General features: G+C 36.5%; 1 protein-coding gene across 3 annotated transcripts; it reads left to right on the forward strand.

Moving 5' to 3' along the window:
• Positions 1–435: 435 nt before the first annotated feature.
• Positions 436–23,205, forward strand: LOC117419447 (transmembrane and coiled-coil domain protein 3-like). 3 transcript variants are annotated; one of them, XM_034032193.3, is made up of 4 exons: positions 436–680; positions 16,725–17,647; positions 19,054–19,189; positions 19,666–23,205. In XM_034032193.3, exons 1-4 carry the CDS (start codon positions 597–599, stop codon positions 19,966–19,968), a joined length of 1,446 nt encoding a protein of 481 aa, XP_033888084.3. In that variant the 5' UTR covers positions 436–596; the 3' UTR covers positions 19,969–23,205. The 3 variants fall into 3 exon arrangements, with proteins under 3 accessions (XP_033888084.3, XP_033888086.3, XP_033888085.3); XM_034032195.3 differs by having other exon boundaries at positions 440–535; XM_034032194.3 differs by lacking the exon at positions 436–680 and adding an exon at positions 12,264–12,458.
• The last annotated feature ends 220 nt before the right edge of the window (positions 23,206–23,425 follow it).

Consider the following 23,425-nt stretch of genomic DNA (forward strand, 5'->3'; position numbering starts at 1 on the left):
ACAGCTGGTTTTAATTTGATGCAACTTCGCATTAATATTTGCCAGATATTTCACATGTTGTAAATGTAAGTCACAGTGAGCTTTGATCAAACTGGAAGCTGTGCTGCATGGTGCTCTGGTGCTATTTACTGTATATCCTTGCAAGAGTAATATATACTGTGTATGTCGCCAAAATACCTTGATTTGCCTTGGGGACTTTGAAATCAAGCTGGTTTTAAAATATGTTCAACAGCTGTACATTATAACAAAATAATGAATGAACTGAGGGCAGATTGCTTGATTGCCAATGTAAAGGTTCTTTATATGGTTCTTTCAGCACAGTATTTTTTACAATAAATGTATTAATAATACTATTATGTTTACGAAGGGCTGAGTGTGGAAAGAGTTAACTTTGAAGGCGTTGTCAGGCAGTGCAAGAGGCGTGGTTTACTGACACATTGCCCTGCTCAGCGGCTCTAGTTCCTTGACACATAAATAGTAAAATCAGTGATAGTAGTTTCTGCTGGTTACGCATTGGGAAAATACAGTGCTTGAGGTATGTACCTGAACTTAGAGACGAGCAACCTGAATACCATCGCGGACTGTGCAATGTGATTATGTTGGGCACAGAAACAACAACAACTGCTGTGGATAAAAGTTTATCAGAACCAGAAAATCACAGCCAGAGTAGGAGCATTATGGTAAATAAACAATTCTGTATTTTTATTCCAGCAAGTATTCCAGAATGTGTGCATGTTGTAAAAACACAGGGTTTGTACAAAATGTATACGTGTTCAGTCTTTTTTCACGGAGTCTGCAAAATCCACGGGAAGCCCTCTACTACGTTTTTCCCCCGCAACTGCTGCATTCGGTGTACCAATTGTTCTGATTGTATAGCATGTTTTCTGTCACACCTATCCCGTCGGAGTTCACATATTAAAGACTAATAACGTTGGTGCTTGCCGCTGTACAAAATAGTGCAGATGTTGGAAGTTTACATAACGTGTTTTGAAGTGTTTTGCAGTGTGAGGACATAATCGCGTTTTGCATAAAATCATTTCACAATAACAACCCATAAAAACAAACTATTTGTTTATTTTCTCGTTTGAAGCGTACTTTTCTGCACCTGGTTATATAGCGCTGCTCTTCAGATAACAGGGTTAACTATCTGCAGCAGATTGTGTAACTCGCTGCAGGGTAGCAATATGTGTACCACAAGTGATTTAATTCAGCTTGAAATGAATCATTTTCCGTTTGGTCAACTGACTTTTAAGCTAATATATTTGCAATGAAGCATGCTTTATATGGGAAAAGGGAAAACCGAATAGCATATTATTGCTGTTGTCAGGCAGTGGGGAAGGTGTAGCCGAAGTTATAAAAATGTAATAGAAGAACACTTTGAACTTTGTACTTAAACTGTGTACAACATGAAGTTTGTGCTTGATTATAATCACTAATGTGTGAAATCAGAAGCAGAAATAACACTCCATGTCTCCTAAATCAATTACTTTGACAGTGATCACTAAAACTAGAATGTGTGTGTTTTAAAATGTTAGACTAGACGGTGGCAACAAGTATGTATTTATTGGGGTATGGTCAGACTCCTTATTACAAGAATAGCTGAGAACAATTTAAAGTACAGTGTCAATTTACATCAGAAAAATATTGGCATAGCAATACTGATCTGTAGATTTTTTTTTAGTCATTGGTTTTGCAAAACAAATAGATATAAACGAATGTCAATAGAGATTGGTATAGTTTGAAACAGCTGGGGGGGACTGGAGGGGAGTTGTGCTGAGCTGGCAATTGAGCTTCAGCATTAGATCACACTGTGGGATGCTATTACTGTATGTGTTCCTACAGGCAGAATCCTATATCTTACAGCTTTGTTTTTTTTTATTACTTTGTTGTGATTTTGTTTGTATAGTTCTAATTAGCCATTGTGGCTAAGAGGCCTATTCCTGCTTTTTCAGGCACCCTACTGGTGCTCTTGAGAGATATCAGACATCCTGAGGAATGGGTCTAATTATTTTCCAAACACCTGGAATTTACTTTCACAAGGTAGTTTGGTGGAAGCACATTCAGTAATCGTCCATAAACATATAAAAGGGGATGTTAAGCATATACAATACAAATCAGATGTGCTATGCAAAAAACCCCAAGAACATTCAAGCTTCTCTTGCATTTCTTAAAACCAGGTTCTGAAAAAAATTGAAATGTAACTTATTGTAAAGAAGTTTCAAGACTCATTGTGTAGTTTCCTGAATAGCTGCATGACCTAGCACTGGACCAAAAAAACATGTTCAGGGAACTGCATCTGGCTTTATCATTTCTACATAATAAATATAACAGAGATCTGTGGAAACAAAAATATGCACAGCATACAATATGTAAATTAAAGAGTATAGTAACAGAACTAAGAAGAATCTATCCCTTTTGAAATATGCAACATAAATATGAATGAAACAACTAAAGATTTTGGTAGCGTTTCATTTTTCAGTTATGTGTGATGAATTAGCCCTATTGGTAGACCTGTATGGATGTATTCCAATGTACTGTAGTCAAATTCACATTTAAAAATGCAAGTAATAAGTACATTGGTGTTTTATTCTGTATATAGAAGAAAAACAAAAAGCTTTTTTATCGGTGGAGTTTGGGATGTTGATTTCTCTTGGGAGTAGTTCACTTGGGTGAATAATGTCAAAGGCAGTGGATTTATATAACTGGCATCTGGGCTTGTGATAGCTCTAGTTTAGTTGGTTCACTTTTTTTAACAATGTTTTTTTTTTTTCACTGTGAAATCTCCCATGGCAGTTGCTGCAATGCTCGATATAAGTGATACTGCAGTAAGCCAGCTTAAAATCCCTTGTATATGACTAGCAATAACAAAGGTTGATATAGGGGGGTGTCCCCAGTGTATCTTAGTTCCTCTGGGATGGCATCTTATTTCCTCCTATTCTAATGTCACCAATTTACACAGCTACACTTTGCCAACAAAAACTTTTGGGTACTTCCCTAGCAAAGGATAGGTCTCAAACATCAAACTGATATATGTGGGAAGCCAATCTATCTTATGTCAACACACATTTTTCTACATGATCTCCTCTGATTTTGCTGCAAAATGCAATATAGATGCATACCACAGAGAAATGGAAACCTGCAAAATACCACAGGCCTCGGACTAACCATTAGAATGCGGTCCATTACAATTTTGCAGTTTTACTGCTGGCGTTAAATTTAGTCTATAACTGCTCCTGATTTAAGCTATATCCATATTTAAGCTAGAAAAAGTATGACTTGGCCAAGTTTAAACCAGATCCAAAAGGGGTAACTTTCTTGAATGCAGGTGGATGGTCAAAACATTTCTTTTTAAATTATTTTACAGGGTTAACAATTAAACCCAAGAATAAAAATATGAAAATACCTTTAACATAAGTAATTACTGCAGTTTCAAGCTTAATTAGGTGCAAAGTTTTAGTCAAAATTATTTGAATGGGCAGCTATATGGGTAGTAAATCAACACATATTCAGGAACTGAGGGTTGTATTGAAGGGTGATACATTCTGGCCTAAGTTCATGGCGCCTGTAACCTGACCCCAAATATCCAGAACTTAGCTTGATGTTTGCATCAACTCAGACCAGCCTGAGAGAGAAATTTAATTCAATGATTTTCACAAAAGAGAATCTGTCAATTTTAGTGTCTTTGTAGAAGAAAGGAAGGGTTTGTTTATTTATTTTTGACAGGATTGCTGGATGTCATTTTCTTACACTTGAAGGAAAGCATTAATAAGAATTCCAGGTGACATTGCAAAAGCATTTATTAAAAAAAAAAATAATAAAAAAAAAGATTTACTTTACATGAGAGTAGGTGTTAAAACATCATGCTGATATTGGACTCGGCTCTCGCCAAGATAAGCACCAACTAAGACATAGCTTCTTTCACTGTAAACTAATGTGATCCATCTGCGTTTCCTTCCATCTGATTATGTCCTTCTTCCTGGTGTTGATGGCTGAAGTGTAATGCTGGCTCCAGGGATCAGCCTATTTTGCCTCTCTGGCGCATCAGCACACACAACGGCTGCAATGCTGGCTCTAGGAATCAACCACAGTGTGGCCAAACACCAAAGGTACATTCAAAACTGTCAATTACTGTCATGGCATACAGAAAATCAGTCACTGATACATTATGATGGAAAACAAAAGAGCATTCAACGCTGTGTACTATTATTTAAACCTGCTGATTTTACTCAACCCAAATTATTTTCAGTTTAATGGAAGCTCTGTGTGCTACATCTTGACCTACTGTAAAACAGCAGACCTATCTTGAGTATGGAGCTTTCTGTTTTTATATATTCTGTTTTTTAATAATAAAAACCTAATTCTTTGAGATCGTGGCAAAACTATTGTGCAGATTTACTGTGGTAAGGGAAGACAGAAATTAAATTAACTGTAAGATTCCTATTAAAATTCAGAGCAGGCCATTGATGTTGTCCTGCACAATTATAAATTATTTTAACACATTACGTTACGAAGCAAAACTGTGCCAAGACCATTTTTTGTTTGCCAAAATATATATTGCATGTCAGTGGTGACAGGCAAACAGGTTTATCAGTTTAGTGTATGTCCCAGCTCCTTTCAGTTTTATTCTGAGACGAGGCACTTGACAGTCATCAGACCAGCTTATCTGAGCTGCAGGAGGAAGACCAGAGCCAAGCTCCAGGAAATAACAATGGACAAAGTAAGGCTGTGAGGAATAGATCTTGAACTTAAACTGACCTTCCTTCCCATACTTATTTACCAAAATAAGACTGTATTAAATAATGAAGGAAAACAAGAGTGGCCAATAGGAGTAGCCAGAGTAACCCTCCCCAAAAAAATGACTTTACCTCTGCCCTGTCATTGTATTCTCTGAATATGAAATTTACTGTGACTTTTTACCATCCGGTCTCCTAAATCTTACACTTTAGTTATGATACCCCACCAAGGCCTTGCAAGTGACACCTGCTGTTGAAGTGCGATTTTATTATTGGTGACACTGTTTGAGATAATTGCTTTGTCTTTCTTAACTTTCTTAACTATTTGTCTTAAACATATATAAACTAGGTTGCAGTGTGGAAGGTAACAATGTGTTTTTTTTTTATTGTTTTTTTTTAAATTATTTAACATTTGTGGTTTGGATTCATAGTTTGAAGTAGCCTGGTAGTCTTTTACGAACTGTATACTATGACTGCAAGCGATTTATGAGCCCATATAATAAGCTGACAGAGGATCCCAGAGCTGGCCACACAGCTTAATAATAAAAGAACAGTAGGTAACGTGTTCTACCCACCAGACAGTTTTGAAACAGATTAATACAGTAAATTAAGCTCTATATGATACTGACATAAGATATTTTATTAAAATGTTTTTCTTACAACATGTACCGAGGTTTGTGTCCCATAATAGCTTGAGAGTAATTCAAGTTCTATAAAGGCACATATTGGCATGCAATAGTACCTGTGTGTACACATAGAACATTTGGTATGTACAATATATGGTAGACTACAAGGTACTAAAGGTTTCAAAACAGGACACACCCTTACTTTTGACTCTGCCCCAACATGTTTGTTTGGGTCGTCTATGTGTGTGGTGTGGTTCCTTCAGCAACCCTAAAATACTATTGTTTTGATTCACTCTTTGTTTCACTGTGAAAGACAGGCAGATTTTTTATACATGCCAGTTTCTTGGAGTTGGCCAGGAACATCCTGTTTACAGGGGGGGGGGGGGGGGGTATTTCATGTACAGTCGGAGTAACCCAGTTATTCCTTAAATAATCCGCAGTACTGTCACAACCAGGAAACTGTGTTTAGAATCTAAGGAAATTACTCAAGGAGAGCCCACATGCTATATGGAAGCATGACTTGATTTTGTTTATTACCTATCTTTTAAAATTAGTAGACATATGGGTTGAGTTTTTTTTGTTTGTTTGTTTGTTTTATTTTTCCTTAACCATTTCCTGGTTTGTTCTAAGCCTAATGCAAGCCATTCTGTTCATGATAAACTCTGTAGGGTTGAGGAACATGTGAGTGTAGTGTAGTAAAGACATTACAGTTTAAAAAACATTTTACTAACACAAACATTGTAAACTCTTACTGTCTATAAACTAAAACTCTTAGGGCGGTATTCTGATCACAGTGCAAATGCGAGTGCAAGCGCAAACAGTGCTTACCCATTGGGTGTCATTGTGTGCATTTCAAAAACAACATTAAAAAAATAGCACTCAACTCTTTTCCAATGGTGGCACTGTGTTGCATGACACTATCTCCTGTCAAGTATTACTAGTATTACAGCTGTGCCAGCCTATATGAGCTCACTGTGCCCCTGTGCTTTCTTCACCTTGGTTTTGATTTACTATTTGCACTGTACAGTAGCATGTAGGACAGATACTGTATAAGTCACTTCTCACAAAGCAATGAAACCCACTGCAGGTTGAGGCACCAGACAAATGTTGTACCACCATGTATAGTATATGGTACCAAATTAAGAACCCAGATACATGTATCAGTAATACATATTGATCTGTTATGACTATGTGATGGATGTACAGTGTAAAACCTGACTACAGTGGATTGTTGAACAGGCTGATCTGTGTCATTAGATTGTGAATGAGATGCCAGATTATGGTGCTGCTTTAACACAGTTTGATGTAATCATCTCTTATAATCTGCTTGCCTCCAGTTCTCATTAGTATGAATAAAAAAGAAAAGGAGTTTAGGAGCCAGTCACGGTCCTTCAGAGAAAAGTACTTGCATGATCTAAACCTCCACTGGCTTAGCTACTAATACTATTTTGAACAATCCTTTCTGTTCATATTGTCAAAAAAAACCCAACTTATTAAGTAATGGTTAACTGCAGGGTATTATTGGAAGGAAACAATGAAATATTTGTTTTTAGAATAAATATTATTCCCAGACTTCAGTGCCCTAATGTATAATCCAGACATATTGACATGGTGAAGCCAGTGTGCTGTGCCTTGCATGTAAAGGAGTAGAGATGGTTTGAGCAAAGTCCTAGTTGTTAGATGGACATTCAAGTAGAATGACCTGTGCACCATGCAGTAAAAATCTGATGTGCTTTTTAAGCCAACATTTCTCTATCCAGATGGTCTCTCACAGCTGGTTCACGTCTCTTAAAAAAAGGATTAAGAAAAATGAATAAATATTGCCTCGTTTCCACTGCCTTTTCCCAGGTATCTCTGAGCTGGACGGTCTGGGTGAGGTGTAGTTAAAGATGGCTGTCTGCGTTCCATTGTCATTTTGTCAGGTATAGCTGACGAGGAAGTAGTAGTGCAACATTAAAAAGTCACGTTGTTGTTATCTTTAATCTTCTTGTATTCATTTTTCAATTTTGTGTCTTTTTATCTCAACACTGAATACCAGTGCAGTCGATTAACTGTCAATCCCCCTGTAATACTGTACAGTACATCTCTGAAATGTATAAATCATACTGTAAGGATCAGTGGGGTGATTCATGTCCAAAGAATGCATACTTAAGGAATTGTAGAAACTCAATATGTTAAAAGTCATGAAAGAAATTGTACAGAAACAGGGCAGATATGGCTCATGCCTTTCATGTAGCAACTTGATCATTATTGATCTCATAATCAACCCACAGTGTTCATTTTCCAAGGCTTTGTAAAAATGCATTAGAAGATTGTGCGCAGTGACCTGGGTGGAACTCTAGAACCTTTCAAATGACCAAGAGGATCATTATCAAAGTGCTTGTGACTCACTCCATACTAGTACTGTACGTTAATAATCCAACAATTGTATTGTTCAAGGTAACATGTAATTCAGAGGTTATTAAGTCCTTGCTTGATAATGTAATCTCGAAAGTATGTATATATCCGTGTTTTGAAAGAATGTTGCCCAGTAGTGTTGCTGACAGGTCAGGACAAGAAATGTGCACTCGTTCTTCTGCATAATGTAAACGCTATTGTACCTTGGGTGTTTGTATATCAGCAACTCCAGATCACATCCACCATTGGCTTTAGCATTTTCCTTGGCTCTTGTGTGAAATATTCTGTTACATTGCGATCCATTTGTAATCCATCAATCCTTTAAGATGAGCGATTTATAGGAGTAGTGTTTATATGAGGATTATAGTAATTTATTGTTCTGGAGGTGTTACAGCACATACACACAAAGCACATGTTCAGGAACAGGGTTACTTATGTAAGGATACAGGCACTGGTGGGCATTCTAGCTGGAAACTACAAACCTGTTTTTTATATTCTCATGTGACCCCCTCTTACACTGACTACAAAATAAAATGCAAATCACAAGGACATGGGGTCAGAAGAGGATATAAATCGCTACTTTTGGAGTTTCGCAGCTGTAAGGCAATATACTGGTTAACAAAATCATTGGGTAGGTGGACTAAGAAATGATTTAATCACGCTATGGGTAGATGTCATAGTACGTGTTCCTTTATTTTTCCTTTGTATCAACATTTTCTTTTCGGCATCACTTAGTCCAATTATAAAGCCTTGCAATAGATTTGTTATGTGTGATTTTAGACATTGCGAATGACTGTATTGTGCTTTCCATAGCTGTTTTTTAGATGGAAGGTAATTTTATTATTATTATTATTATTTTTTTGTAACCTTGATCAGGTTTAAAAGTTATGTAACCTCAGATTTCAAGGAGACCAATAATAGCTTCTTGTACTTGATAATGGAACTGCAATAGTGATTATCAACATTGTATACTGATGACATGCCTAGAAGCGAAAGGTGATCTCTGTGAACCGGTTTTGCTGGTTGTTAGATGTATTCCGGAAGAAAAACACAACAAAAAAAATCTATAGAAAGCCCCTCCACACAACGAAGTCTACCTCAATATTCTTTTGTGTGTTCCATTTATGTGATTTCTTAAAGTAAAGGTAGACTTTTTAAAAAAAAATTTAAAACATTTTTCTCAAAAAGCTTGCTGAGTAACTGATGAAAGCGATTGACACAAGTAAACAGAAAATAAATACACTACCCTTCTCCAGGAAGCAGTCACACCAAATTACATTCCTTCATTTACCATAATAGATATCGAGCTGTCTGGGCAAGAGAAATACTCTTATCAAACAAATTTCAATTTTGTTTGTCTTGGGATTAGTATTGTACAGTGCCTGGAGATGCTTGTTCATAAAAGGCTGTGTTGTGTACTTTACGTCAGTTGTAATAATATTTCTCGCATTAGACAGTATAGCGCAGCATAAATTGGTACAAACCCTATGAAATATTAATACCGTAACGGTGCATTCTTGTTCAACTACAAAGACATGTTGAAAAGTGTAAGAGTAGGAGTAATTATAATTTATTTGTTATGAAAAGTATTGTGGAGATGCCATTTATTGCAGCTAATGTGTGAAGGGATGTTGTATTGAGTAATATACAGTCCTGCACAAATATTAGGCATGTCATTTTTACAGAAAAAATGTGTTTTCTTTCCATTCAGATCAGCTTCCTTAATGAATATACTGTATAATGCCACTAATTACTACTGTATCCATCCCATTGCCTAAAGGTTGGCATTACTTACTATTGAGCTACAATAATCGAAATTGTTACAACTTACTTGACTGGCTACTATATGTAGGGCATCAGTGTGGAGTAGTAGTTAGAGCTCTGGACTCTTGACCGGAGGGTTGTGGGTTCAATCCCTAGTGGGGGACACTGCTGCTGTACCTTTGAGCATGGTACTTTACCTAGATTGCTGCAGATTGCTCCAGTAAAAACCCAACTGTATAAATGGGTAATTGTATGTAGAAAATAATGTGATATCTTGTAACAATTTTAAGTTGCCCTGGATTCTTAGTACCTCAATAGTGGGCATTTGATTGAGAAAATGGTTTACAGAGACTATATAATAAAAACACCTTTGTCTGACCATCTGTATACTAATACCCTGTAAATCTGAATGACCTCAATAGATGCCTTTTTGATGATCTGATTTATAAAAGAAATAAATCAAATAAAGGGAGGCGCTCACATAGTTTTCTTCTAGTAATCCTAATGAAATCCTCTTTGGATTGTATTTCTGTTTTGTGTTGCGTTGAAACCAAATGCATTTCTGGTGGTAGTGTAAGAAAACAAGGCCTAATATTTTCTTAATATCTATTGAGACATGAGAGTAAACATGACCAGACACCACTAACAATTTCAAATCACAGTAATCCAGTTTTATTATCAACGTACAGTAAAATTATACTGAGAAATTCACTATTTCTAGAGTTTATGAAGTAACCCTGATACAGAGTAACAGGTAAAGTAAAATACTCAGCTGTTACCTCTGGACAGTTGACACGTGTCAGCCTCTCTCCTGTTTTTCCAAATGTGCTGATTCTAACTTTGTAACAATACGTAAAGTCTCTACCCCTCACCCATATTCATTGACAAGCCACCCCTCCTTATCGGGGGGGGAGGGAAGAGAGAGAGAGTGAGATTGTTTACCACTTGTGCTTCGGTTATGTGCATTTCTGTGTCATAAAATGCCTATGTGGTTGTTCGATACCAAAAAAAATAAGTCAGATTTTTTTTTTAATCTAAATCAGATTTTTAAAATTTAAATCAATTTTTTAGATTTTTTTTCTTTAATTATGGAATTCTTTTGTACCGTAGTTGTAGCTCTACAGTACCTCCAAACTGTAAATGTAAGGATGTTGGAAATGGTGGTGTGTGAATAGTTACATACCAAACTAAATTACGCAATCTTAAATGAATACATAAATAAAGCAAATTATTGTGGCATCCTCTAAATATGAACTACAATATGTGAACTACAAGAATTTAGGATGGAGTACACCAGAAAATAATACCCCTCACTCATCCCAGTCATTCTTTTCTTTTACTTTACTTTCTTTGATTTCCTCTTTCTGTGTCAGTCCAAACACACGCAGTTGTTACTTAGGACTGCTTTGCTTTTTATAGTTTGTTCAATTGTTAAAGTTTCTGATTGCAACACTAAATAAACCTGATTTCATCAGAATCGCAATGGCAAATATGTTAATGATGGGGCAGGCGCTCTATAACGGGGCAAGACATGTCTTCAGGATACCATTTCAAATGGCAGCAAAACTTAATTAGTGGAACCAGAATAAAACCGGGCACAGTAAGTTGCACCATAATCAGCTTTACTATATTTTATGGCTTACTGGATTTCTTGACTATTTCCAAATTCAGTGCATGTGTGTTCATTCCCATTACAACCAAATGTATCAATGCAAGCTTAAGCAGATTCGTTCAGTTGGTGGATGTGACTGTATAGCAGGGGTACTCAGTAGGCGGACTGTGGTCCGAATCCGGACCGCCAAGTCATATGATAATCTATGTTTTACTTGCATTCACATTGGAAATGCTGTGAATTTTTCAGACAGCACAGTTCTTATGAGAGTGTGGTGTGTGAGGGTACAGTAGGTGTGTCGCTGTGATAGTAAGTAGTAGATACTCGGTGCGAGCTATGAATGAAACAAAATGTACAAGTCAATAGTATTAGCAGCTCAAATGAAGTGAAACAACCGTCTTTAGTAATGTTTTGGTAAAGTACACATGAAAGATACAATTTTCATACCTTATGGTAAGAGTTCAGAAAATTGCACTTCACAAAGACCAAGAAAACAAGTACCAGTGCTACAAAGCCCATTTTTGTTAAGTAGCTTTTCCAAGCTGATTAAAAAAATATTACCGGTAACACATACAATATAATGCTCTTTTTAAAAACACATATGAGTCGATGCGTATTTGTGTTACTGTTGGTACTCCTGACTCGGGAAGCACACAACATGATACCGTACTCTACTACTTGTGTGTACAAAACTTCAATGGTAGCGCAACAGACAAAACCCCATGACAGATAACGCATCATTAATTCCCTTGAAAGAGCACGGAAAGTTCATAGAGTACGGGGACCAGAAGTAAGTCAATGAGCACAAAAAAACTACAATACTTTAAAATAACAATCGGTTTAACAAGCCATACATTTAACTAAATCTAAATATCAAAAATAACATTAAGCCAGAAGGAAAGTGGTGTTGTTATGACATTGTACACTATGGTAACAATAGAACTCCTGTGTGCTTTGAAAATTTCGATTTTAACACTTCTATAAAAAGCTATAATTAACAAGCCTAGATAAGAAGTCATCAGGCCAGGTGGTGCGGTTTGCCACTCCCTTCTTTTTTATTGTGACAGTGATGAAAAGGGCCTGCAGTACCTTTAGTTTTGGTGACATCATTCTTGGTTTCATCAGAAACTTAGCATAAACTTGCCGGAGCTGAAGGGGAACGAAGCAGCTGAGCCTCTGCAGTCAACTGAAGGACCTTATCTTTTAAAGACGGGAGGGCTCTGTTTCATTGAAGACTGTGAAAGACAGCCCTGTTATGTGTAATCCTCTGTTTCCAGAGCATGGGGAAAAGAAAAGCTCTTTCATGAAACCTGGAGCAGAAAAAAGGTAAAACTCAATTATTAGAAATAAATGATTTCCGATAAAAGATAATGAGAGGCTCATGTCTGAATCAGTAGAGTAGATTAGAAAGTACAACTCATTTCACTTTGCAGAGGAAAGGGTTGGATTTCTTGGATTAAGTCAGTCAGGGTGTTTAAAATGCTAACAGATGTTTTTTATCAGTTCAAACACAAGTTACAGTACAAGTATTTTTATATTTCATTCTTCTGTGATACACCTTAATTCATTGTAGATGCCCAGGAGAGTTGTAGTAATTACAAAGTTGTCTCTTTGTGATACTAACAACTTCAGTTTAAGAAGAAAAATATTGATGTGTTTTCACAGTGAGATGCACATTCTGATGAGCAACATGCAAGACAGCAACACAAGCAGCAGTGTTTTCAAGTAATAAATCAATACAGTGTTGTCAATTTGTACATGTATTATTGGAGGGTGTCTAGGTTTTTGTTTTCCCTCTGAAAATAAAATGTTCTCCTCACTATTTGTTTCTAGCTACTGTAGCTCATGGTCTGTTTGTAATCCAAGGAAGTACACTTCATTTTAAATATCTGTTATCTAGCATTTTATTGTACATTTAGAGAGCAACATCTGGTGCTGCCGGTTGTGCCTATGTTTGTCGTAATAATGGTCAGATCCTAGTAATGCATTTTAAATGTAGATTTAGTCCATTATTCTAGATTATATGATGGTGTACCCTTTTATTGAAATTCTAAAACTAAGAGCTTTGAGTTTAGGAGCAACTGTATTTAGTAAAATGAAAGGGGGAATTTTTTTTTTTTTTTAATTTAGTAATCGCCAATTCATTTTATTATATTTTCCCAATTTAGAATATCCAATTGTTTTTAGGCTCAGCTCACCGCTGTCACCCCCGTGCTGACTCGGGAGCGGTGAAGACGAACACACGCTGTCCTCCGAAGCGTGTGCCGCCAGCCGACCGCTTTTTTTCACACTGCAGACTCACTGTGCAGCCATCTCAGAGCTACAGCGTCGGAGGAAACCCTGACCGACCTAAGCCCTCCCCACCCCGGGCGGCGCTCGGCCAATTGTGTGCCACCCCCTCGGAGCTCCCGTCTATGGTCGGCAATAGAATAGCCTGGACTCGAACCGGCGACCTCCAGGCTATACGGCGCATCCTGCACTCCACTCGGAGTGCCTTTACCAGATGCGCCACTCGGGAGCCTGGGAACAAACTTTTAATAGACATGGCCTTTTTATATTTTTTAGATTTCTTGCTCATAATTTCCTATGCTACATAAATCCCTAGTTGTGACTTTGCAAAGACACCTTCCAGGCTGTTTTAGTTTTTTCTGTTGATAGCATCAGTTATTTGCGAGGAAAACCTGTTTTTTAGTGCAGCAGTGGGATAGGGGAATGGAGGTGGAACAACAAACAAAGAAGCTATGTTGCAAACTATCCTTGTATGCTTAAACTGAGGTGTGTATTTGTGAAATCAACGCAAGTCCTTTGAAAACTACTTTTGGTGTGTTTTAAATAGTTTCCCTCAAGGCAGTGGTGGAGGAACATTTCTGGGATAGTATGCGACAAAGGGTTGCCAAATCAAGACAGAGCAGAAACAGTAGAGATCTAATATATTAGTTAGGGAAGTACTGTAAGTATTGGGTAACTGGTGAGAAAATGCTTAAAGAATACAGATGATGTGGGTGGTAGGTTGCAGTGAGGTCACATTTGTAAAGTATCTACTGTTTGATTTGTTCACTGTCAATGTAAGCTGTCAGAGTTAACTGCCACTGACAGATTTTTCCTGTGTACTCCTAGTTTAAAAAAAAAAAAATACTAATATTACTGATGATTTGAAAAATCTTCGCACTTCCAAGTCTGCATAGAGGTCATACTGTTACAGTAACACATGACTAGTCAGCTATTTACAGTGTCATTAGCTAGCAAACAAAAAAAACAAACTGAGAGGCTATGTGAGGATTCTAAATAACTAGCATTTCACATTGTTCAGTGCTATTTATGCAGTGTGGTTATCGTAGTATAATTCATGAAAGTATTTGAAATCGGATGGATCTGTAGAAAACTGTTTAAAACTCTGGGGATACTGGACCAGCTAGATCTTTTATGGCAGTACTAGGCATTTGTCCTTGCCTCCTTGATATTTCAGCTGTACAGCATTGCTTAGTTTTGTGTTTCTTGAGCTCTTTGTCTACGTGCTTCTTGCTGAAAACTAATAATGAACTCACTCACTCATTTAAAATCCCTTAAACAATGGCAGTACTGTACAGCTGTGCAGATGAACTTGTTTGTAGTGCCCTTTTAAACTATCTCATATTTCAAGTGAAAAACATTGCTTAGTTTCAGGTCACTTGAGCCCTCTCAGTCTGTCTTGTTGAAAACAAGTTTTCAAACTTGGGTGAGTCATGCATTTCAATTTGAATCTCAGTAGCAAAACAATGTGTACAGTGACATAACTTAGGGCGAGTGGGTGTGCAAAACATATTTTTGTGTTTTCTGTCTCAGGGGTTGGGTGCTACCACTAGCATTATTACTGTGAGAAGTCAGCATAAGATTCCCAGCTCAGGCTGACATACTCCAGTATATAGGTTTTTAAATGAGCACTTGAGGCATGTCCAGAAAGTTCAATGATTATTAGAAAGAATTTCAATGGGGATCAGAGTTGGCTGCTCAGTATCAAAGTTCTTGCACAATAGAGATAGACCTGTGCTACTTAGAGTACGCTACAGACTTCATGTAAATACTGAGGAACACCTATAGACCAGACTGACAAGTTGTTAATCATGGAATTTTTATTAATCTTTTTTGTGTGTGTGTGTAATTATTTTAAACCAGGACCTAAAAAAACATGTTTTGTTTGTTTCAAGTCAAAGATGTGACATGACCTGATCATGACTAAAAAGCCATTACGAAATAAATTTGTATATATTTCGAATGCAGTTCAAAAGCTTCAAAAGCAAAGAAAATTTAAATAAATAACAGAACAGTTGTTGATATAGTCAGATGTCTGACAAAAACAATTAGACACATGCACCTCAGTCCCTGGTGATTTTAAAAGTAAACCGACACATTATAATAAAATAAATAAAAAAAAATCATAAAGTAGTTTCATGCCTGTAAATGTATTAAATCCCTAGGCAAATACCATGGCAAATACCGTAGCTTTACATATGTAAATATGTAAATATGTAAATATGTAAATATGTAAATGGTAAACTAGGTTGGCAACACTAAAAATCTAAAGAAAAAAAATCATTACATTTTTTGTCAGGGAAAGTTTCTATTGAAATGCATCTAAACCGTGATCTTCACGTTTTTTTTTAAACATCCCAACAAATACACACCTGACCACAAAGTACACTAAAATTACACAACATTATTTTTTGTAATCTGCTAATACCTTGGCAACTATGGTGTTGTGTTTTTTTTTTTTTTTTTTTGTAACTTTACTAGATTGCTACATTTTAAATGTCAGGTTCATGTATTAAGAAAACAGTATCACTTATTTGCTAATTTACAAAAAAACATAAATAGGTTGATCAGATTAGTCTGTGCCTTGCCATTTCTGGGTTTCTTTGTAACCAATAGAACATCAGCTTTTTCCACAGCTAGCCAATCAGTTATAGCGGTGGGATCTAAGCACTTTTTTAAATGTTTGTGTGTAGCTGCTAGACTTCTGCAATTCAGTTTTCAGATACTTGCGTGGCTCTCTAGAAATATACCCAGAGTGTTTTTTCTAGCAACAGAACAAATATAGGAAAAATAAATAAATAAAAGCTATTTGTCCAACAGGCAAAGTATAATGTTGCCCCGGGCGTCGGGCGATATGAATTGCACACCCCTGTACCAGACTGGAATATTGTGTTTGTGCTTCCAGTTGCTAGAAATCACCTACCTTTACAATAAAAATAACTGAACAACAATAGAACGTTTTGACTGCAAGAAGGATCACAATGTTACCTTATCAAGATCTTCAAAGGTTAAATCAATAATGATGATCAATAGTCTTGTTTTATTAACTTCCAGTAAACATCAGTATAAAATTCCCATTAAGAATGGTTGGGTATTCCCCGATATGGAGAAAAAAGTCTACAACAGTAAAAAATGCTATCGTTTCTCTACTTGTTTTTGCTTTGAATTGGTAGCACTACACTTGAACTATTTGTGCCCTGGTGTTACGAAAGGCTATGATTTGATCAGCCAGGTTTTTTGTAATATACTGTAAATAACTGAACTGATTATTTACTCATTTCTGTTCCTTTTCTTGTTTTCCAGGCAGATCGGAATGATGTGACTGCCCTCGCTGTACCTGCGACCATCCAACGTGGAGGCTCGGACACCAACCTCAACGTGGACGTGACCGACGGCATCCTGGATTTCCACAAGAGTAAAATCACCAACGACAACCTCCAGCAAAAGATCCTGAAGATCACAGAGTCGATGAAGATCGAGCAGACTGCTCGTGACGAGAATGTGGCCGAGTACCTGAAACTGGTCGACAGTGCAGACAAGCAGCAGGTGGCCCGTATCAAGCAGGTGTTTGAGAAGAAGAACCAGAAGTCTGCCCATGCCATCTCTCAGCTGCAGAAAAAACTCGAGCAGTACCACAAAAAACTGAAGGAAATCGAGCAAAATGTGCCATCCAAGAACTCTAAGGATGCCTCCAAAGACAACCTGAAGGAAATACAGCAGACCCCAAAGGATGCAGGTAGCACCCAACGAACTGGCAACTCTGGGCAGGACAGCAAAGAGAAGAGCAAAACGATAGGACCAGGTGTGTCCTTGACACCTCCCTTTTTTTTCAACAAACCTAGGGAATTTGCCAACCTGATCCGTAATAGGTTTGGCAGTGCAGACAACATAGCACAACTTAAAAACTCACTAGATACATTCCACCCTGAAGGAGGGAGTAGGGCCCTAAGTGGCAGTGCCACTATTGTTGCCAAGCCCAAGTATCCCAGCGATGATGAGTACTCCAGTGAGACCTCTGCTTCTGCAGACAGCAACGGCAACCACTCCTTTGGCCCTGGAGGCTCCAACACGCTGGAGAGCCAGACCAAGTTTACCAAGATCTTTGAAGACTTGCAGGAGATGAAGGAGGTGCAAACCCAGTTAGCAGAAGATGTTGAAAATTTAAAAATTCAATTTAAGAGGGAATATGGATTCATTACACAAACCCTGCAGGAGGAAAGATACAGGTGATTTTCTTTTTTTTTTTTTTTAAACACCAGGTTTATTTTAGCAGTTAAATTTACATACTATATTATTAAACATATTATTTTTGTCAATGTATTGTTCTCTTGGCAGCAAATTATTTTGGAATACATTTTAATAAATTACCCTTTTAAATGCAAACACACATTTAACCTTTTAAAAAAAGCAGTATATTTATCGTATGGAAGCATTGTATTTTACTCTGCTGCCATTCTGACTTTCAAAGCTATACAGCCATATTTTTTCTAGTGCAGCAAACTCCGATAGTAGATGATGGCAGTGTCATTTTACTTTAATTGCGTACATATCATTATTTATCTTCCACTGTGATTTTAGTTTTCCATAAATAAAAACTGACATAAACCATTTCTACTATTGTTTTTTCAAGCAACATAATAGAACAGCGCTATATATATATATATATATATATATATATATATATATATATATATATATATATATATATATATTCCAAACCACAGCACATATAAATAATTACCACAGTTAAAATTATGAAAGTAGTTTGTAAACCTATGTATAGCAAGTGTTTTTTTTATTTTTATTATTATTATATGCAGTATAGGGCATTTGTAAATTAACAGTAATAATGATCTTAATGTGTTGTACTTTAGATTATTACATACCAGAAAACAATTTAAGTTAATCCTGCAACTAACAAAAATAAGATTAGTAGCACGTGAATCTGTGTGTTTCCATTTGCGTGCTAATTAAAGGAGTGAGACTGAGAGTTGCTGGAAGGTAAACAGTTGTGCAAAATGGTCTGTTGGAAAAAAGGATTTACCTTTTTTACCTTTCTTGAACTCATTTTGCCTGAGCTAGTTCTTCAGTCAGTCAGCTTTGATATAGACAATATATTGAACAGCAATTGGTAACACCTTTTGGGTAGGGAATCCCTCTCATGAATGAAATATTTGTTATGCAGATGTTAGCCTAACACTTATTCTAATAATATATAGAAGCTGCATATGCTTATTGCTAGTCAGTTTTGGTCTCAATGGGCTGTACAGCAGATCTGACAGACAATCTGTCAGATAGGAGGCTGATAGTTGCACAAGGAACAGCCTTAAAAATGATGACTCTATGGGCTGTTCTGAAGAACAGGCTTTCTTTCTCTATCAAACTTCTCTGACGGATCATTGAAGAATGGTCACACATTCCTCTGGAGCATTCAAACACCTGCACTGTTCACAATTAACTAGTGCCACCCTGGCAGCTGACCTTCAACCCTATTGATAGTGTTATGGAAAGTTTTTTCTATTTTTATCAAACCCCTCTGTGGTATACCTGGCAATGTAATAAAACAGAATGTTTTGAAAAGCACAGCATACTGTGTTCCAGCCATGGTGAGCATTTCATTGTCTTTCCACAGGTATGAGCGTTTGGAAGATCAGTTTAATGACCTGACAGAGCTGCATCAACACGAGACCACAAACCTCAAACAAGAATTGTCCAGTATTGAAGAAAAAGTGGCTTATCAGGCCTATGAACGGTCCAGAGACATTGAGGTACTTCAAAATAGGAAATTAAATGTGAAATATTTTGCAATCTGTCAGGCAGTGGAGGAACACAGAGGCTAGCACTCTCATTTTTTATTTTTGGTCAATCGAAGACAAAGACAATGCACTGATGTAGCTCTTTGCCCTTGCCCTAGTTGGCTCTTGTTTTTCATACCGAGTTTCATTGGCGCTTGTATTGTTTGTTCTTAAGGTGTGCATTAAGCATTACAGGGGATTATGAAGATAAGGAAGTATATTTCTGCCACAGAAAGGTGATGATTCTCTAAAAAAAGAATATTGTTTTCTGAGTGCCAAAAGTCATTCTGAACATAGCCAATGGTTATCTTGTAAAGTGCAATATACTGTAGGTGATTTTTGTATTGCTTTATACTGTGTTATGCAATCTGAAATACAGCCCAAGCCAAGGTTTACAAACCTGTGATGGAACTGAATGTAATTTATCTCCTGTCTTTTTTCCTCATCAGGAAGTGCTGGAGTCATGCCAGACCAAGATCTCTAAGCTGGAGCTCCAGCAACAACAGCAGCAAGTGGTGCAGTTTGAAAACACCAACGCCAAGGTGCTGCTGGGGAAGTCCATCAACATCATGCTGGCCATTGTCACGGTGATTCTGGTCTGCGTCTCCACCATCGCCAAGTTCACTGCCCCCCTCATGAAGAGCCGACTGCACGTCATCTGCACTTTCTTTGCTGTCGCCCTCCTTGCCATATTCTGGAAGAACTGGGAACATTTTCAGATCGCTATTGAGCGATTATTACTACCGAACTGAAGGAAAGTACTTTACTGATCTGATGCTGTTTTTTTCGAAATCTAGTTTTATAAAAAGTGCTGTACATGCAGAGATAAATACTGTGGTATAATTCTCTGTGACGGGTGACAGTGAAAATGACGGGTGACATTACTTTGGTTTCCATAGTTCTGGTAGAGATTCAACAGAACAGCTAGCCAAGTGTGCATGTTCAAAGGGTGGTTGTTTTTTTTATACAAATGCCTCTGTTGACAATTAACTGTCGATGGCTTTTTGATCTGGCATCTCTTTCTGACGTGTGGCACCATATCGTAACACAAACTTGACTTTATCTGTAATACCGCGCCTAAAACAACTCAGTACAAAACTCAGTAAAAATAATAAAAAAAAAAAAAAAAAAGAAGAATAAAACTCGACATTTTAAACCAGTAGACAAAACACTATGACATGTTGCCTTGTTAGGTGACCTTTTCAAAACTTTTGTCTACTGGACTGAAGTTTATTTTAGTTTCATTCAGTTTGATTGATTTGAGTGTTTGAGATTTATAGAGGTTTTAGTAACAAAAAAAAACCTAAAAAAAAGTTCTGTTCGTTTTGCATTATACTATTACAATGGCTGGCTTGTAAAGTGCAATATAGATGTGGGATTTTGGATTGCTTTTTATTATGCTATCTGAAACCCACTGAAATCCAACCCAAGCCAGCAATCTACACTGCGCAGTATACATGCATTCAAATATCTTGTGAGCTGGATGGCAGTTGCTTGTAAGACCTGTTATTCCACCTGATTATAATAAACTGTTTGTTTCTCTTTTCCTAACATGTTAGTGTTTTTCCTGCTAAACAAGCAAGTTGGGTGCTTCAGTGGCTTAGGTTCATGTAGGACTGCAAATGAAGTCCTAGTGAAGATTGGTACCTGAATTGGTTCCTATGGTGAAAAAAAATAGTTGAACTATGGTATTTAAATTCAAGGTGCTATTTTTTTTCTCCAAACAATTACTGTATTTTTGTTTTGCACCCACACAGGAAACCCAAACTTTAAATTGTTTTTGCATTTGTAGATACAGACTGCATTCCCATATTGTTTGAAAATTAAAAAGTAAAAAAAAAAAAGATTTTATGAATTTAATTGATTTAATAAACAAATTAAAACAAAGTACATGTGACATGTATCTCCCTTTCAGAATTTCAGATTTCTTGATCAGTTTTAATTTTACATTTCTTAATACCAAATCTAAAGCTACTGTATCCTGCATGCACTCAAGAACAGCCTTCATACCTCCACTATTCACAAGGAAAACACCAGTGGATTTTCTTTAATACTGTACTGCATTGTTTACATCTAACTTTATAATCACCCAGTACGCTTCTTTGTTTAATTCCCAGAATTATTATTATTATTTTTTTTATTTATTTAAATGTGTATTTTAATACAATGTTTGTCCTGTCAAGCTCTTACTGAATGGAATATATTGAACACTGGAACCTTCCATTTTAAATGGCCTCAAAGTAACTGTAGTAATCGTGGTGGGCCATTGGACCAGTACCAAAACCCACTTTATGGTTGATTTGCTTGAACGGTACTGAACTCCTCCATGTTTGATGGTTTAATGCTGTGCCTGTCTTGTATGTTCAAATATTTGTCTAAATCTTTATAGAAAAGTATTCATGTGTAAAAGTGTAATTTAATAAATACTGAGAGTTTGTAATTATTAGTATAGTGTCATACATTCCTGTTATTTTTGTACTTTCTAAATCTACTTCAGAAATATTGTGAGTGCTATGAGTCGACCAACTACACTCAGTTTTTATGTCAAAGTTAACGTATAGGGAATAAGCTTTTTTTTTCTGTCCTAGAATTACTTTTTAATTGTCAAACTTGTTGAGAAATGTTTTTATTCCTATGGGCTGGTTTCACAGACCTCCAACCACTAATCTTGGTCTGCCTAATATAGGTAAAGTAATCTGTAATGAGGTTCTGAAAAAACCAACCATATTTGTTTAAGTCACAGTTAAATATACTTTCTAAGTCGAGAATGTTTTTACTGGGGGTAAACATGTTTCTCTTGCACAAAGACCATGTTAGCAATGTGCTTGTTCATGTTTTACCATGTAGAATAAAAATGGTCAGGTTTTCATTCCTAAAAATGTAACTGCAGTATTCCCTCTCTTATGATAAGGTTACTGTGGTAAGTCTGTGTGGTATATTGCGGTAGTTCAGCATGCATTACAAAATGTACCTTTAATATATTTTGCTGTGCTTTACAACACTTTTGATAAACTACAGTAAATAAATCTTTAAAAATATTTGACTATGAGCTTAATTGGACACACCCGGGGTGGTTACCTCTATATAGGGCTCTTTGTTTTCGGGTTTTATTTTTGGTCATGTGATGTCCCTTAAAGTTATATTGACCCGACCCGAAAGGCAGTTCCTTATTTTCAGTTCAAACTGAACACAAAAAGTGAGTTCAGTTAAATTGCTTTTCCTGGATTTAAAAACTGAATGACTCATTGCAAAAAATCTTATAACCTGTTTTGCAAATACTAGTTTCCTCTTAATTACGATTTAATTAAATCAATGTAACTTCACACGCTGTTTGCATTCAGTTTCAATTAAAAATAAGGAGCTGCCTTTTTTTTTTTAACATTACCAATTGAACGGAGTCTGAGCAAAAAACAAAACAAAACACAACCGAAAACTACGAGCCCTAGTGGCTAATTAAGCTCCCATTAACACCTGGAAGGGCTCAAACTGCTATGCAATTGGGAGTCTAATTTCAAATCCTGATCTGTACATGTTTATGGACATCCCTTATAGTAATCTATACTATGACCCTATATTAAACATATAGTGACATAATCAAAATTATGGACCAATGAACTGACTGTAGGAGATATGAGATGTATAGAACAAATATGGATGTTGCCTCATTGTTTGAGCACATTTTAAAGAATAGGAATTTGTTTTGGATTGTATATTGTAAAATTAAAAATTTTATAATTGAGAATACATGTTTTCTCTATCTACATTACTACTATTCTTTTTATTAGTAGGACAAATTTCAAAACGAATTAATTGCTTGATATGTCATAATAGATTTGGAGCACAGCTGCAAGATTTCATAGTTTTGCAACACTGTTCACGTTTGTCATTTCAAACCTGCTTTGCAATTTCTTCCTCATCAAAGTATTTGCTATGTTGTATGCTTTAAAACGGGTCTGTTGTGAATGATAAAATCCCAAAGCATAACAAAACCATGTGTTTTTGTTTTCATCTTACTAGATTTTAGATTAATTATTAACAGAATGCAGCATACTTAAAGACTACAATCCATTCAGCTTGAATGTTGAAATATTATATAAAGCCGTTATATAAGTAACCCAGATTCATGCTGAGCTCGGATTTAATTCTATTACTCTGTGCTTTTGACTGAGTGCTTTTCAGTGCCACACAGCTCTCAGTACATTTTTTATA

This window comes from Acipenser ruthenus, chromosome 14, assembly GCF_902713425.1.
Source record: "Acipenser ruthenus chromosome 14, fAciRut3.2 maternal haplotype, whole genome shotgun sequence".
In the NCBI taxonomy this organism is placed as follows: domain Eukaryota; kingdom Metazoa; phylum Chordata; class Actinopteri; order Acipenseriformes; family Acipenseridae; genus Acipenser; species Acipenser ruthenus.